At 42.6% G+C, this 16,940-nt stretch overlaps 1 protein-coding gene and 1 pseudogene across 14 annotated transcripts in view; both read left to right on the top strand.

Annotated features, from left to right (window-relative positions):
• BPIFC (BPI fold containing family C) overlaps window positions 1-16,940 on the top strand; it is a 43,684-nt gene that overhangs the window by 25,916 nt on the left and 828 nt on the right. For 8 of the 13 annotated variants that reach the window (XM_030763487.2, XM_030763488.2, XM_030763486.2 and 5 more), the window contains 4 exons: window positions 12,749-12,791; window positions 14,317-14,380; window positions 15,144-15,220; window positions 16,079-16,678. The exons of 1 other annotated variant lie outside the window; for it this stretch is intronic. In XM_030763487.2, the coding sequence (XP_030619347.2) occupies window positions 12,749-12,791; window positions 14,317-14,380; window positions 15,144-15,220; window positions 16,079-16,243 (349 nt within the window). In that variant the 3' untranslated portion in view covers window positions 16,244-16,678. Of the gene's footprint in view, window positions 1-5; window positions 181-12,748; window positions 12,792-13,608; window positions 13,636-14,316; window positions 14,381-15,143; window positions 15,221-16,078; window positions 16,679-16,940 lie in introns of those variants that run through there. 4 more of the 13 variants (XM_089921245.1, XM_089921248.1, XM_089921251.1 and 1 more) reach the window with 4 other exon arrangements.
• LOC115803689 (pleckstrin homology domain-containing family B member 2-like) lies at window positions 7,600-14,373 on the top strand (annotated as a pseudogene). Its single transcript, XR_016394822.1, has 3 exons — window positions 7,600-8,075; window positions 8,182-12,791; window positions 14,317-14,373. The product of XR_016394822.1 is annotated as a pleckstrin homology domain-containing family B member 2-like (transcript).

Genomic DNA, 16,940 nt, shown 5'->3' with positions numbered 1-16,940 from the left:
TGCAGGGGACACGGGTTCGTGCCTTGGTCCGGGAGGATCCCACATGCCGCGGAGCGGCTGGGCCCGTGAGCCATGGCCGCTGAGGCTGCGCATCCGGAGCCTGTGCTCTGCAACGGGAGAGGCCACAACAGTGAGAGGCCCGTGTACCGCAAAAAAAAAAAAAAAAAAAAAAAAAAAGAATTTTAAAATAAATACAATCCAGACTGGATTATACTTATCTTTATAACAACACAGTCTTCGAAGATAATTTTTAATGTTTTTTTATGGAGGAAGGGCTCCTGAAGGCTTCAGGCTACCAGAATTCATAATGTGGCCCTGTTTCTAGAGGATCAAAGCTGATGAAACTCTGAACCTTGATGGGTGGTGTTTGAGATGGCAGTTTTAATGGTTGAGAGGATGGAAGCCAGAGAGCAGGAGATGAGGAGGGAAAGGACCAAAGGTGAAGAGCTGGCGGTATCTGAGCTAGGCCGAGAGAAAGAAGAGAATTTGAAAGGCGGTTTGCCTGAGCCGCAGGACTGGGAGGCCTCTATCTGAAGACTGAGAGGAAAGGGCTATAGGAAAGGGGAGCTGGCAATCTGGAGTGATGGGGGAGTATGCGGGCAGGGCTGCTAATTGAGGCAGCAAGCTCTGAGAAGGTAGAAACATTTGCACTTGAGCAGGGTTCTGGTTTACTGGCAGGATCTGAAGGAAGGATTTAATAAGAAGGGGATTTCAGGCTGTGGCAGGCAGGTAGGAAAGATCTTAAGTTGCAGAGACCAGGTTTGCTTCTCTGCTTAATTGGGCTTGACCCTCACCTCCAACATTCTACCAGTAAGAAACTGCATGTACAGTGGGTATTACGTTTATTTATAGGAGTAACTGGGAAAACTGATGGTAACCTGCTAAATTCACATCATCCAAAGGAATGTTTGAATTCATTCTCCAGCTTCCGGCGGTCCACAAGCCTTCTTTGACCTTGTGAACACAAACCTGAAATTAGAACTCCTGCCTGCTTGAAGTCTCTTCCGAACACCCCTGTGATCTCCTTTAGATTCACATGCTGGGGAGGCTGCCTGTGCCCTGGGGCCTTAGTAGGGTCTGAACAAGACCACCTACATAGTTTGTGAGGCTTGGTGCAAAATGAAAGTGCAGAACCCCTGTTCAAAAATTATGAAGAATTTCAAGATGGAGACGACAGGGCGTTAAACCGAGCACAGAACTCTTCTGAGCACCGTGCAGGTCACGTGCACTGAGTCTGAGTGGGGCTCCTGCAGCGGGTACTATAGCAAACCTCAGGCAGCGAGCAGACTAGGGGCAAAGCAGGTGGGCCTGGCATCACTTAGGCCTCAGGCAGTCACACCCAGAAGCAAGACCACAAAGGAGCAGAGGCTGTGCTGAAAGAGCAGCCTGAGCCTTTGGCAGCAAGAGCAGTAGCCCCGCCTCCCACACGGGCCACTGCAGCCAACGCCTCTGCTCCACAGAGCTGCTTTTCAGGGTGAGCTGGTTTGGTCTTAAGTGACGTCGTAGAGACACAGCAGGAAAAGGTGTAAAGTGGACGGGGATCAGTGAAACACCCCTGAGGAGAGCCAGGGAACACAGGGTCTCCGAATACGTCTCCCCAGAACACCACGGCCTTCCTAACTGTCCCCTGTCTGAGGGCGTCTCTCTCTGGAGCTGCTCAGGGCTGGCTACCTAGACACGAGATGCAGAAATCAGAGGCGAATCCAGGGTGGTGAGTTTAGAGAGGTGGGGAGATCATGGGCTTTGGAATCAGACTAGCTGGTTCAGGTCCCAGCCCGGATCATTAGCTGTGGGATCTCAGGCAAGTTTCTTAACCTCTCTGGGCCTACATTTTCTCCTCTATAAAATGGTACAATAAAACCCACTTCAGGGAGTTGTTGTGAGGAGTACATGAGGTAATACGTGTAAAGTGCATGTTAAGTGTTAAAAAAAATGATGGCTATGGCTATTATCTAAAATTATGGGGACTGGCCTCAGCCAGGGGAAGGAAGGACTCAATTATACAAGATCATTCCAAGAGCTCTATTCAGAAAACACCTCACTCCCCTGTCTCCTGTCCAGTGATGGCTATTAGAGAAATTGCCTTTTGTTCTACCATTTATAAATACACTTTATCATTGAGCCTTTACTATCTGCTGGTCCTGTACCAAGCACCACACATATATTACTTTATTTAAACCTCACAGCCCTGTATCTCCAGGATCCAGCACAGCGCTCCATAAGAGTCTGTAGATTGAATGAAAAATCCTGGAGGTAGCTTATCATCCCCATTTTCCAGCTTATAGAGGTCAAATAACTTACTCAAGTGTTGACCAAAATAAATGGACTGCCGGATATTTCTCCCCAGCAAAGATGTGTGTATTCGGGATGAGCAGAGAACTGCAGTTTGGGGTCTATAACCATGGTGAGCCCTGTGCAAGTCCCCACATGGCAAGGGAAGGAGAACCCTTTTATAGAGGGAAAAGGAAGTTGGGAGGGCTGTAGTAAACAAAGAGTCCGTGGCTTTTCTTTAGCTAAGTCCTTGCCAGGAAACAAGAGGAGGCTTCCTTCTTCCTGTTGGGCTCTGCTGTCGTCACAGGGTGTGAGAACTCCCCCTGCTGGTCTCCAGACTCTATTGAACTGAGCTTTCTATTTATTAGTAATTTTTTATGCAAGTCACAGAGCTATTGAATGGCAGAGCTAGAACTTGAACCTGAGTGAGTCTTCAACGCCATGAGTGTTTGTTTACTTACTACATTGTACTGCCTTTGATGTGGTGAATAGCTAAGTCTTAGAAAATGAGACTTAGACCTACAATTTATAAAATAAATACCTTTGCCTAGAGGAGAAAACCAGAAGCATGGAGTCAGGTTAAAGTGAAACAGGATGTCCTCTCTCAATGTTAAGTATTGATAGAAAAAAGAGAAGACACTGGCATTGTGTGTCCTGAAATGGAAAAAGCACACAGCCCTTTTCTCATTGCATTGAGGAACTGAGTGAAGGAAAGAATAAAGAAAGAGAAAGCTGGAAGTACTAGTAATAAACTTGACCTTTTTGTGTATGTCCAATTAAAAGCACAGGCTCTGGAGTCAAGCATGTCTCATTTTGAATTCTACCTCAGCCATTTGCTAGCTGTGTGACCTTGCACAAGTTAACTTTCCTCCTCAGCAAAACAGAGCCCCTGTGTAGAATGTTGTATTGGTAGAGGTGAGAATGTATGAAAAGCACAGCGCCCAGCCCATAATCAGTGCTCAAGAAACATCCGTTACTGCTACTAGTAGTACTTTATTCTCTTTCCTTATTCTAGTATCAAAGTTTGGCCAAGTAAGAGGGAGAAATTGGTCCCAAGAGACATGACAAGGGTCTTAAAAGCTGTGGAGTGGCCCATAAACCAGATTCTTACAGCTCTTTCTATATTTGAGGCTTTTGTTCCAAACAGTTCTGTTTGGAGGTAACTCCAATCCAGGTTGGTCTATTTGGAGGTAACTTCAATCCAAATGTCCATGTAGACATTTTTGAGACTAATTCAGGGACCAAATTAAACAACACTTTCCTTTTGATGGTCTTCATACACATGACTTAATTCTAACCCTTTTTCTTAATCGCTTGCAAAGCTCAGAGCAATCAAATGCACATTATTATTCAACCATTTAGAGCTTGGAACACTTGTTTTTTACAGTCCCATGATTGAGGATTTGGATACTCCCAAACTGCACCCCACCCCATTACCACACACACACACACACACACACACACACACACCTACCTGCCCTGCAACCCCTCCCATGCAACACCATGAGAGAATGCAAATATAGCTGACTACAAGCAGATAATATCGCCACCCAACTCCATTTCTCACAGCTGGGCAGATAAACATTTCCCAGCGTGAGCCATCTGGTGAGAAATAGAAAGGGAAACAAGTCTGGGAAGAATGGATTCAGTTTCTGTTGGAATGGTGCTTGGACAGGCCAGCAGAACTCAGTCTTGGCAACCGGGCTGATCTCCATCTCCATCCTCCCCCTGAACTACTGTTGAGGCCAGGGTAGAGGAAGGCCACAGTGGGGAGCCCCTATTGGAGGTGGAACCCCGAATGACTTCTTACCTTTCTCCCAGACTCACTTAGGGAATTTCTAGACTGCAGAAGGCAATGGAGTTAAAATACTGGGGAACTCTGCCTCATGAAGAGGGTCCTTTAATTCTGGAGTGGGCTCAACACATTCCTCCCCTCAAAACTTTTCATCATTGGATTAAATCTACAGCCTAGGGTTTTCAAGCTCTTCAATGTCTGGTCCTACCTTTCCAGACAGCCAGTCTAACCTCCCATAACTCTCTAAATGAACATTTTGCTTTAGGTGCTTCACCCTCAAGGTGACCTCAATTCTAATAGATACTTTCCCACCCATCCTTTATCTGCTTGTTTATCCGTACATCCATTCAATGAGAATTTATTGAGCACCTATTACATGTTCTGCACTGTTCCTGATACAAAGAGTTGAGAGAAGAACAATGGTTTCTACCTTCCAGGTCCACAGCCTGGTGAGGGTAACACTCAGATTTTTTTAAATTAATTTTTATTGGAGTATAGTTGGTTTACAATGTTGTGTTAGTTTCTACTGTACAGCAAAGTGAATCAGCTATACGTATGCATATATCCCCTCTTTTTTGGATTTCCTTCCCATTTAGGTCACCACAGAGCATTGTGTAGAGTTTCCTGTGCTATACAGTAGGTTCTCATTAGTTATCTATTTTATACATGGTATCAGTAGTGTATATATGTCAATCCCAATCTCCCAATTCATCCCACCCCCGCTTCCCCCTTGGTATCCATACTTTGTTCTCTATGTCTTTGTCTCTATTTCTGCTTTGCAAATAATATCATCTATGCCATTTTTCTAGATTTCACATATATGTGTTAATATACGACATTTGTTTTTCTCTTTCTGACTTACTTCACTCTGTATGACAGTCTCTAGGTCCATCCACATCGCTACAAATGACCCAATTTCATTCCTTTATATGGCTGAGTAATATTCCATTGTATATATGTACCACATGCTAATGGACAAGGTAGGGTGCCTGTACATGGTAGTATACAGAGTGCTTCTCTCAAAGGGCAATTTATTTCCGCTCTTGCCCTCGTATTACACACACACGCGACCCTCGCTGGTCTCATCACCTTTTCACACCTTCTCAGACTTCCTGCAACAAGTAATGTGTAAGCCCACAAAAGAGCACCTGAATACAGGCTGCTTTGTATTGTTCTCTAATTTCTTCCTGTACATAAAGTTTCTCCCCATCCCTCATAAATATAGATATAAATAAAATTCTTCACATTGCCTAGCGCATTACCAAGCATAGAAGAAGCACCTGGGAACCGCTCAGCCTGCCAATCTCTTCTCCATACTGCAGCCAGAGTGATCTTTACAGAACACTGACCTCCTCCCCCTTCTTAGAAACCTGCCACAGATTCCTTTTCGGGTAAACATCAAAATTCCAACATGACCTGAGAAACCCAGCCCGGTCAGCCGCTGTCTGTCTGTCTAGCATCGTCTCACTGTGCTCTCTCCATAACTCTCTGTTCCCTCCACTGGGCCTTTGGCCTCTGCCCAGACCCTTCCACTCTTCCTTCCCCATTTTGCCTTTTTAATTCTGCTCATCCTTCATATGTCAGTTCAAGGACACAGCCCTTTCTTGGAAACCTTCCTGCATCCACCAAGTTAGATCAGATTCCTTAGTCATTTGTCTCAATGAGCAAATGAACGTATTTCTTTCCTTCAGACTATTGATCTAACCTGTAGTTAAACGTTCATCAGTGCAGTTATTTGGTTAATGTCTGCCTTCCCACTAGGCTGTAAGCTACATGGAGCAGTGAGTGTGTTTGGTTTTTCTCACATTTGTATCTCTGGTACCTGTCCCAGAGCTGCTGTATACTGGGTATTCAATAGATATCTGCTGGAAGAATCAATGAGTGAACGAATGAACACTAAGCACTAAGTGTGCCATGCTCTGTACTCAATCCCACGAATACAGAGGGAATTAAGACTGTATCTCAACCCACAAGGAGTTTATAGTCATAGGGCAAAGAGATAAGCAATCATTATAGGGGATTGAGTGCAAGGATTGATTTTCAATGTCTGCCGTGGCCACAGGGTTGGAGGAATGGCATTGTGAATGCCTGTGATTTGGTCCACTTGGCCTTCATTATGTCATAGTTGCTATATTGACTCAGATTATGAAGGGCTTTTTGCCGTGCTTAAAAGTTTGCACTTTAGCTCTGGTTTTCAATCAGAGCAGTAAACCTTCTCCAAAGCTTTAAAAATAAACTACACTTTTATATGCCAGGTAGACATATTTGAGCTCCCTTTCTCCTCAGCTACTCTGTGGTTCTGTAATAAAAATTAGCTGCTAGTAGCAGGGCTTTAAGTAACAGGTTAGGTGCCAGGTGAAGGATAAAATGTCAAAGGAGTGAAGTTGTTCGCCACCTAGTGGTCTGAGTTGAGCTTGTGTGTTTTTCAGAACCTGGACGGGAAGAGTTTGCTCTTTGCTCCACCTGTTTCTCTGCAGTTAGACTTGTCTCTTAGTAAACTAACCTAGTAAATATGCCTAGAGACTAGTAAATAGATAAAAGTCATACGGCCCTAGTAGGAAAGGATAGTTGGTTTGCGGGAAGCTCAGGTGGTCCTAAGATAACCAATCATGGCTTAGGGTTGTGATGAAAGAAAAGAAAGGAAACTCACAAGTGTGTTCCATTTTATGTAGACCTAATTTCTAAATTGCTCTAGATTGCCCATTGTAAGAGGCAGGGTGACCAGGGGGAGGCACCCACATTTCCCCAGCAGTGCCTGCAAATGTTTGTTCAACTGCTCAGCTTACTGCCTTCAAAGATGCCCCAATGATTCTGGTCCTCACTTTCCACTAAGATCAATTTGAGCCACAGTGCCTCTGATACCATTTCTGATCCTTGTCAGAATTAACAGTCTTTCTGGTTTTTACTCCTAGCTGTCACTTTGAATAAATCTCAAAAGCTAATTCATGCTAACATGATATTGGCTGATAATAAGCAAACTTACCTCTTCTGTGAATATCTGCTCCTTAAATGAAATAACAGAAAGATTCCCGGAAGAGGTCACACCTGAGTTAAATCTTAAGCAAGTAAAAGGAGTTAACCAGCCAAAGAGAAAGGAGAAGGGCAATTCCAGAAAGAGGGAGCCGCATGAGCAAAAAGCATGGAGGCCAGAAATATCATGGAATATGCAAGGAAACACCTCAAGGTCGTTTTAGGGTCTTTATGGCCTTACCCACTCTAATTTTTGGAGACTCCATCCCAAAATATATTGCACATATTCAAATGCATTCCACAGTAAATATAATTTATATTTAACTATGAGTCGGGTTGAGTTAACGTGACTAGCGGCCATAATGTTACTTGTTGTAGACATTTATTAATTTTAATTTTTCAGGATTTTTTGGTATGTGTTTTGAAGCCAATATACTTTAAACTCAGGTATATAGTACCTGATAAAAAAGACAGCATAGCGCTAAGCAGTTTAGAGTTACTGAGTATAAAGTTCAAGGTAGAGGGCGTGAGGCAGTCGGAGCTGAGGAGCCCGGCAGTGACCTTGCGCTCCCGCCCTGCTTCGGTGCACGGCTGTGGCCAGAGGATTTGCAGGTGAGAAGACAGCGTTTGTGAAGAGTGGATGGTTGCTGAGACAGAGTACTATTTTGAAGCGCTGGAAGGAGAATTGGTTTGACCTGTGGTCAGATGGTCACCTGACCTATTATGATGACCAAACTCGGCAGAGTGTAGAGGATAAGATGCACATGCCAGTGGACTGCATCAGCGTCCGCATGGGACGTGAATGTCAGGATATTCGGCCTCCAGATGGGAAGGCAAAAGACTGCTGCCGGTTGTTTGCCGAGACGAGAAAACCATCAGTCTTTGTGCAGAAAGCACAGATGATTGTTTGGCCTGGAAATTTACACTTCAGGATTCCAGGACAAACACAGCTCATGTTGGCTCAGAAGTCATGTATGATGAGACTGCCATGGCTTCCTCCCCACCTCCTTACACAGCCTATGCTGCACCAACCCCTGATGCAGATGGCTATGGTCCATGCAGTGGTGCATACCTGCCGGGAGCTCAAGTTTTCTATGCTGCGAACAGGCAGGCTTATGCTGTACCCTATCAGTACCCATATGCAGGACTTTATGGACAGCAGCCTGCCAACCAAGTCATCATTTGTGAGCGGTATTGAGACAATGACAGTGACCTGGCGCTGGGCATGCTGGCTGCAGCAGCCACAGGCATGGCCTTAGGGTCTCTGTTCTGGGTCTCCTAGAGTCCTTGGAACCTGGATGTGCATAGCTTCTGATACCCTGTGTGCAATAATATACTTTGCAGGGCATTTCTGTTTGTTATAAATGTTTTTAATAATAGTTTTAGTAGTTCTTTTGAAAGTGGTGACATCATACTTATAACTAATCCATATAAATACCACAGAGAAGACCTTGGACTGCTGTATAGCTAAAACGTGGACTATTTGGGGGCACTGGCTCATTCTAGGAGTTTTTTATGGCGCTCTCAGAATACCTTATTTGAACACACCTGTTTGGAAAGGCCATTTTCCTTTTAGAGTTAGGCCTTAGTGCTTAAGGGATAGTTTATTTTAGTATTACACTAGTTACATGGTGATGTATGAGTGAGTGAGTGATTAGGGCAAGAAGAACTGCAGCTGTTTTGTCTTAATGCCAGACTTTGAAACCTCAGACCAGAACTGGCTGCACGTTACTTCAGGAGTCGTAGGCTGGAACCTTCCTGAGGCAGCGGTGTGATATGCCCACAGCCTCTGGGGCCCTGCGGGCTCCCAGCAAAGCTGACTGCTCAGGATGATGGGCGGGATGGCAGATCCCCCCCTTTAAAATGATGCCTTTTCATTTTATTTTTACTAGTTTGTTTTTGGTATCGATCCTTGGAAAACATCTCAAATTAGGAGTAGACTTGAGTCTCAGCGTTTTAGGGCTTTATCATTTAAAACTTGAACAAGGCAAAACAATTACAAACAAGTATGTGGAGGTAGATTTGCTTTATTCAGAGGCATCATGTTTTTAGTGTTTACTTTGACTGTTTTTATTGCCACTTCAGCCTACTTATAGCTTATTTTTCTACTTGTTGAGAAAGTAATATTAAGAGAATGGTGAGGAAAGTGGAATGAGAGCCATAGTTACAGTGCTGTTTCAGGGGATTGGGCTGCACTGAGGATCCTCTTTTCCACCCTTCTGAAGGCTGTTAAAGAGCCCGTTTCCTGTCCTGTGCAGGACTGGGGCTCTGTGGCTGTCCCCAAGCACTGGGGTGCGTGCAGCCCCCATGGGTGGCATGGTTGGGGAGACTCAGGTTACAGATGGGGATTGCGGCCTAAGGACATGAATAACCTGCTCAATGTATTACTCCACCTGATCAGGACACCGGCCTTGTTTTTATTCTTGACTCAAATGTTACAGAGAAGCTTAAACCATTTAATTTGAGCCCCAACTATGTGTGAAGCTCTGGAAAACTGAGAGTCGTGCATTTCTGTTATTTCTTATTTCTTTATTTATGTAAATTTTAAAACCTCAATTATTCCAGTTTTCTGTCCTGCATGCTTTAAAAAATGTACTTTTACAAAGGCAGTTTAGCACATTGAAGGTCTCTGCCCCTGTATTCCATGTGGCCCTATTTTCCATAAAATACACTCCTAGTAGCACAAATTCTGTTTGTATTCTATGTGGCCAGTTACATACATAGTCTTTTGTTCCACTGATCAACGCACTCCACCTCTAAGGCAGACTTAAATAGATCTACCTCCATACGAAACCAGATGCCAAATGAACTTTGTGGTGACCACAGGTCTGTTTTCCTAGTCAATTCTGTTGCACTTGTTGACTCTGGAGAGTCTGTTTCCAGCTGAAAAGAAGTATACTTGGCTGTCATCTCTTTGGATGTTTGACATGGTGGAAAGTTGCCAGATGTGATGTGTGAGAACACTGGTTTTGATGGTTATAAATGTTACTTTAGTTATTTTACATCGTATGTAATAAGAATGGGTTTGTTCAGATGGTAATCATTATTTGAGCTGTATGCTTTACTTACAAAACACTAAACTCAGTTTTTAATGTTACATCAGGGTATTAATTTTGAACTTGGAGTTACTGGAACCACAGATACTGAGTTATGTCAGTGAAATGCCCTTGAAGCAGATGGTCTCCCTGTGTTCCCCTGGCTTCCCTCTGTCAGAAGGGGGAGAGCTATGGACTGAAGCTTGGGCACACGTATTCCGCCGCATCTCCAGTCCCTGTCCCCAGTGGGACCAGCCCCACTGGGCAACTGTAGTTGAGTCTGGAAGTTCAATGTCACTAGTGACTTGATCCTGAGAGGAAATGCATGCTCGGTATAAAGATGAGCTGAGATACTTCATTTCCCTGGCCCCACCTCTCATAGATGCCAACACTTAGGTAATCCTAAATCAAGAAGTTAGGTGAGTTGGAAGGAACTTGTTCAGGTTTAGTCAGTATTTTACTTCCGTGTGTACTTTTAACTAGTTGGCCTTTGACATTGCACACATGCCAGTCTGCTTGTTTCTTAGCTCTGTTCTTTTAATTCCTTGAGTTAACTTCAGGGTCTTAGATGTAAAGAGAAGGGAGAGACCCGTGATTTTGTTTCAGATCATCATTCATGAAACGGGCCAGACCGGGACCCAAGATCTGGATCATGGGAGAAGTTCCTGTCATTGAGACAAAATGACCCACATTTATTTTCTGCATTAATTGTGATACCGTGTGATCTATCTTTCTGCTTCCCAAGTTTATGTAGACACCAGCATGGGATGCAGTTCCATTTTTTTCCCCTAGGTTGATCTTTTTTTCTGATTGCTTGCCAGTCTCTAGTATTCTGTTGTGTCCTCAGAACCTATTTTTCCCTGTACATGCAAATTGTATGTTTATAAGTGAAAATGTTAATACATTAAATGATTGCTAAACTTAAAAAAAAATTCAAGGTAGAGAATGAAAGATGAGAACAGAGAGGCAGCTGGGAGTCAGGATACAGAAAGCCTCCTGTGCTGTATGAATCACTAGGACTCTATCATAACCAGGAAAGAATATTGAGCAGGAGAACGTCCTCGTCAGACATGCGTGTAAATGTAGCTCACTCTGGGGATGGTGTGGAAGATGGATTGGAGAGAATCAAGACTGAAAACAGGGAGTTCCACTGGAGGGATGATACAGAAGTAAGACTCTAGACCTGGGCAAAAGTGAGCCATAGGAAGCTAAATAGGGAAAACAAGATGAGTCAACATCGTATAATAGAAGGGAGCTTTGGGGTGCCATCAAGAGATCTGTGTTCCAGTCCCAAATCTGCCATTAATATTCCCCTCTTTGGACCTCAGTTTTCCCATGTGTAAAATGAAGGAATCCTCCCTGTGGATTACTATTGCTCCATAGTACAATTCTATTGATTACTATTGTTTCATATTACTATTGCTATTGATTACTATTGCTTCATTTTACTATTACTATTGCATTGAACATCGAGTGTGTATGTTGGGAGGACTACCTGTGGATCGGTCCTTGGAAAAATGGGGAAAGAGGCAATGCTGGCCTTTAGCTTTATCATGAAAATTACAAAATATCAAGCATCAGGACAGGCAGTGTTGGGGAGGTGAGGGACTCCCTGCTAATGGGACCTATAGCAAAGGTTCTGTATTTGACAAAGAATATCAAGGGCATTATGTGCTGGCCTAACTGTTAGCATTTCTCCTAGTTATAATAACAGCATTGATCGAGTGCTAAGGATATGCTAGGCACAGTTCTAGGCATTTTATGTGCATTATTTCATTCAATCTTCACTATAGTCCTATAAGGTAGGGACCATTCTTATTCAGCTAAGATCCAGAGAGAGTAAGTAATTCTATATAGTAAGAGGCAGACATGGGATTCAAACTCTGGCATTCTACAGAGTCCCTATTCTTTAACAATTATACTATGCTGCCTTTCATATCAGGTAGCCATCACAGCTAACGTTTCCCTTATGTGTTCTGACTGAGCCGTTAAAAAAATTATACATGTAATACCTCCTTCAGAGGGGTGTGGCCTAGACAGAGCATAGAACTTAAGAGTCAAATAGGGTGAGATTTGTCACCTGCACCTATCAGTTGCTGACTCTGTGACTTGGGAAATTTACTTTCCCTCTCTGATCATCAGTTTTCTTGTCTGCCAAAGGGACAGTAATAGTAGCATTTCTTACAGGGTCATTATGAATATTAAATTTTTGAATGTTTACAAAGCTCCCAGAATAGTCCACGTCCTGCAGTGGCACTACCACCATCACCATCATCATTGTCATATTTATTAATAAGGGACCGGCCTGACTCGGGGAAGTTATATGGTTGAGTTCAGAGCAAGAAGACCTAAACACTGTTTCTTAAGAATGTTCTGCATTCCAAGTGGCCAACAGTAAGTTGCATATAGCAAATGCACTTGGGCAACCCATCCTGGTTACAAATCCAAGCTTTCTGTTACCCCTGCTCTTCTTCTTAAGCAGCAAATATAGGGGTAAAGATGTACTAGAACACTATATTCTTAAAAGTTTGTGTAGTTTTTTGAATAACGGCTTATTGAACTAAAGAAAAAAAAAGTTCCCTTTCCTTTTTGTTTCTTTCTTCCGATATGGTTGTTTTTAAGTCTTCCCTCCTTTAACTTTTTCCCATTGGTTTTTGTTGCTTTGTTTTGTTTTCAGATTCCGCCTCTCTTTGCCAGAGTCCATTCGCAGCAATATTGAGGTAGGAATCAGAGCTCTCAGAGTCCCCGTACAGGGAAAAATGAGAATTTTCCTATATAGTAGCTGGATGATTGTTTTCTTTGCCTCTGATTGTAGGTTTTAACTTTAAAATTCTTTATGTAGCTACTCATCCACCAAGCCTGTTAACTACTAAACTCTCCAATTTACCTTTATCTATTCAAAAAGACTTTCAAAAGAACTCAAAAGACTGTTAAGACTGTGTAATATTGGGGAGAAGGACCCAGACATTTCATTTTTTGGATAAAATAATCCTTTAGAGTTAAACTTAAGATTCAGACTACCAAAGGATGATGCTCTATATAATTATTAGACTACGATTAGGTTTGCTCTTAAAAGGATATCTACCCATCTCCTAAAATTAGGTCAAGGTGCCTAATTTTAGGAGGTTGTGTAGGTGCCTCTTCGGAGGGTCTAGCCTGGTGACCTCCTGACTGGAAGAGGTCATCCCAACATTCGACTTGGAAACCCCCCTCCCCAAGCTTCAGGAAGATCAGCCAGATCACTAATTGGTGCCTCTACCCTCATGTCACTTATGTTCTAGAGCGCTGCTTCTCAACGCTTATGTTCTAGAGCGCTGGTTCTCAACGCTTATGTTCTAGAGCGCTGGTTCTCAACAATTATGTTCTAGAGCACTGGTTCTCAACGAGGGTCAATTTTCCCCTCCACGGGCGTTTGGCAGCGTTTGTAGACATCTCTGAAAAATGACAATGCTATATACTGGGCATTTTACATAATATTAACTTGTTTAATCCTGATAACAACCCTCTGAGATTAGTACTATTATCTTCATTTTACAGTTGAGAAATTGAGGCACAGAGAGATGTTTCCCAACATCACACAGTAAAATGGTAAAAACAAGAGATAAACCTAGAACATCTGCTTCAGAGCCACCCTTGCTAAGCTTCAAAGAGGTTCTTATTATTGCTAAGCATATAGGATGCTTAAAAAATATTCACTGAATGAACTGATATTCATCATAGTGCATTTGCTTTTAATACCTAAATCTTCCCAGGAACCAGCAGTTTGCTAAGATTATACAACTACCATAGCTTATTAAAGATAAATTGCATGTTCTGGTGGTGCTATTAGCTATAGAGCATAATATAATACAAGGAAACTCCTGTGGCCAGGGTTCCCAATAAATTAATGGAAGACTACTAATTGGAATATCTATTAGTCATTCAGGATTATCTTACCTGTTAAGTATCTAAGCTGTTATGTTTGCTGCCACCATGTGGTCCCTCTGCATTTGTTGTCACCATGATCTACTGTAGAGAGGAACCAAAATGTCCATCCTCAAAGAGGAAAAAAGATTAGGAAACCCTGTAAAATGGCTTCCCACAAAATAGCTTTCAGTGTCTGGAAAGCTAGAGTATCTCTATGGGGAGATGCTAATTATTGCTTTCAGTCCTGATAAAGACTGGGAGAGTACATGTCCAAACCAGGTGTGGTGCTTTCAAAATGCCCTGATTTGGCAACTGATTCCGTTTCCCCTTTAATTTTAGGTCTTGAGGTTTGAGAATATTCTGTCTTCCATTCTCCACTTCGGAGTCCTCCCACTGGCCAATGGTAAGGGATTCTTGGGAAACAATGTGACACTGACATTGGCTAAGTGTTGGTGATTGTCTGGGACTTTCCATCCTGAAGCTTGTACTTCTAATGTGTTCCTATGAATCGAGGCCAGCACCAGAATTGACAGAGTCTGTACCAACAACGATACAGTTTTGAAGTTAGATATTCCAGGTCCAGGCCTTGTTAGCAACTCTACTTGCAGACTCAGCAAGAACAGCTAACTCTGTTTGAGTTAAGGAGATTAAAACCACTCTCCTTAGGCAGTCAAGAGTCTCCTTCGGGTCAACCAGAAATGAGATGATGATCCTTAGAAGGTGTCTCTGTGGTTCTTATGCAAAGACCACCATCTGGACAGACACAGTTTTAATGAATGACAATCCTAGGCCTTCTCCCTACACTGCAATTGTTCACAAACTGTAGCATCTTGAGTTTGGCTTGGTTAAAATATGCTTTGTACTGGAGATCAGAATATTCTCAGGACCCACTAGTTAAGGTATTTTCAAAATACAAATTGGACAAGTTGCCAGCATTTTTCTGCCATCCAAATGCCCATAGTTGCAGGTGCATTTTTATTAAGCACAGATTAATTAGCCATTCTTTCAGGGAAATGCTAGGGACATATCAGAGAGAATGAAGACACAGAACCAGGAAGAATGGAAAGATAAATTATCTAAAAGTTTCTTGTTAGTCTCTTACTAAAAGGTTTACTAAATCTTCCATGCCCATGCCCAATTATTTTACATCTTGTTCTATATTTTAGCAAAATTGCAGCAAGGATTTCCTCTGCCCAATCCACACAAAATCTCACTTGTCAATTCAGATATTGAAGTTCTTGAGGTAAGAATTGTCAATGTTAATTGCCCCATTTCTTTTCATAGTAAAATATACCTCTTCCTATTTTGCTTGCTTTTTGTTTTATTTTGTTTTGCTTTGTTTTTTCCCAGCCCGAGGAATTTCATAAATAAGATGTTTAGCTCTTAAAGCCCATAATTAACAATGAAAAGCACTTAAACTTGAGTTTAAAAATCAGATCAAAGTGGAAAAAACCCCGTCAGACCAAGTCTGATTTCCCTTTGAAGCCAAGTTTATTCACACCACACTACAAGAAGATGCACTAGTGCACTGTATTTCATTTGTTCCACAAGACAACTTGTAAGGCTGGGATTATTAATCCCATTTTATAGATAAGGAAAGTAAGATCCAGAGAGGTGAAGTGGCTTGTGTCCTGGAAAAGGGCATATCTGAGACTAGACTGACTCTTCTGATTCTCTCAGTAAACTTTTGCCTGAACCAAAGACCCTCCTCTGGGTTCAGGGATCTGTTGTGAGCTGTTTCCTGGTTAATCATTATTGACAAACTTCAGAATACCTTGTTTCTTTCTTTCTGGGGCTTTTTGGTTTGGGGAGGTGAACATAAGATTCTGACAGAGTTCTCCAATCCTATATACTACCCTGCACTCCCTCTTCCCTCCCCATGTCCCTTTCTATAACTGCTTAAGTCACATAAGGTGACAAGAATCCAAAATGGCCTGTTCCTATGTCTGAGGCACTCACAAGGGGGACAGGGGTTAGGAAGGGTATTGCACAGTAGGACCTGGTAAAGAAACCACATCTCCCCAACCCCTCAGGCAAACTCAGACATCCTATGGCTCCAGGTGCCCCAAGTTTGATATCTTCATTGTTGCATCCTTTTCAGGGTTTCCTTTTGATTTCCACTGACCTGAAGTATAAAACGTCCTTAAAGCAGCAGCCAAGTTTCCATGGTTGGGAAGTTCTGAACCTGATAAGTGGACAGTGGAGGGGGAAGCCAGCCCCTTGGTTGCCTGTTTGGAGTCCACTCCAGGAAGTAAATCGCCCTTAATCCCACAGCTCCTGTAAAGCCAGAGCGGGAAGATGGTACACACAGGAATTGTAAAGCCATTGCGAATTGCTGGAAGTTTTCTTTTTCAAGCCCTCATGGATGTAGAGGGAGGCAAACTGGGTGAAAGAGCTCAGTCAGGATGTGTGTGTTCCCATGTGTGTGGAGGGGTATATGTTTGAATGTGTGTTCATGTTTGAGTGCATGTTGTATGTTCCTGTGTCTGTGAGATTCTGGGGCCAAGGGTGAGGCATGTACTTCTAAGGAGGTGCATGAGAAACTCTTAAATACAGATTTGCATCAGTTGTTATCAGCGGTGATCCCTTCAACCCCTTCAACTCTCTAGGGTTCCCCCCTCCCTGCATATTGGATTTTATGTTTTATATTTACTGTTACTGTCCCCTGTATTTAATTAAAATTGTTTGCTATCAATGTCAATTTTGCCTTTTTATTTGCAGATTTTCTTGCCCCAGATTTTTTTTTAATAAAATAAGACTGGTAAGAAGAAAATTTAGTGTCCTTAACGTTAACACAAACTGAGCTTGTACAGAATTCAAGAATTTCAAGAATTTTAAGTCCTTGATTTAAAAAGGGAATATGTTGTCTCTTTAGATGTTTCCAGAGAGAAACAGAGTGAACACAGGAAACTCTAGAAGTTGTATCACTTGTTTAAGTTTTAGCCTGTTTTTCCTTTCAAATT

This window comes from Delphinapterus leucas, chromosome 11, assembly GCF_059928025.1.
Source record: "Delphinapterus leucas isolate spDelLeu-1000000601 "Yukka" chromosome 11, BTC_Dleu_Yukka2, whole genome shotgun sequence".
Lineage (NCBI taxonomy): Eukaryota > Metazoa > Chordata > Mammalia > Artiodactyla > Monodontidae > Delphinapterus > Delphinapterus leucas.
Note: the sequence above shows the minus strand (reverse complement) of the source record. Positions and strands in the feature narration are given on the sequence as shown.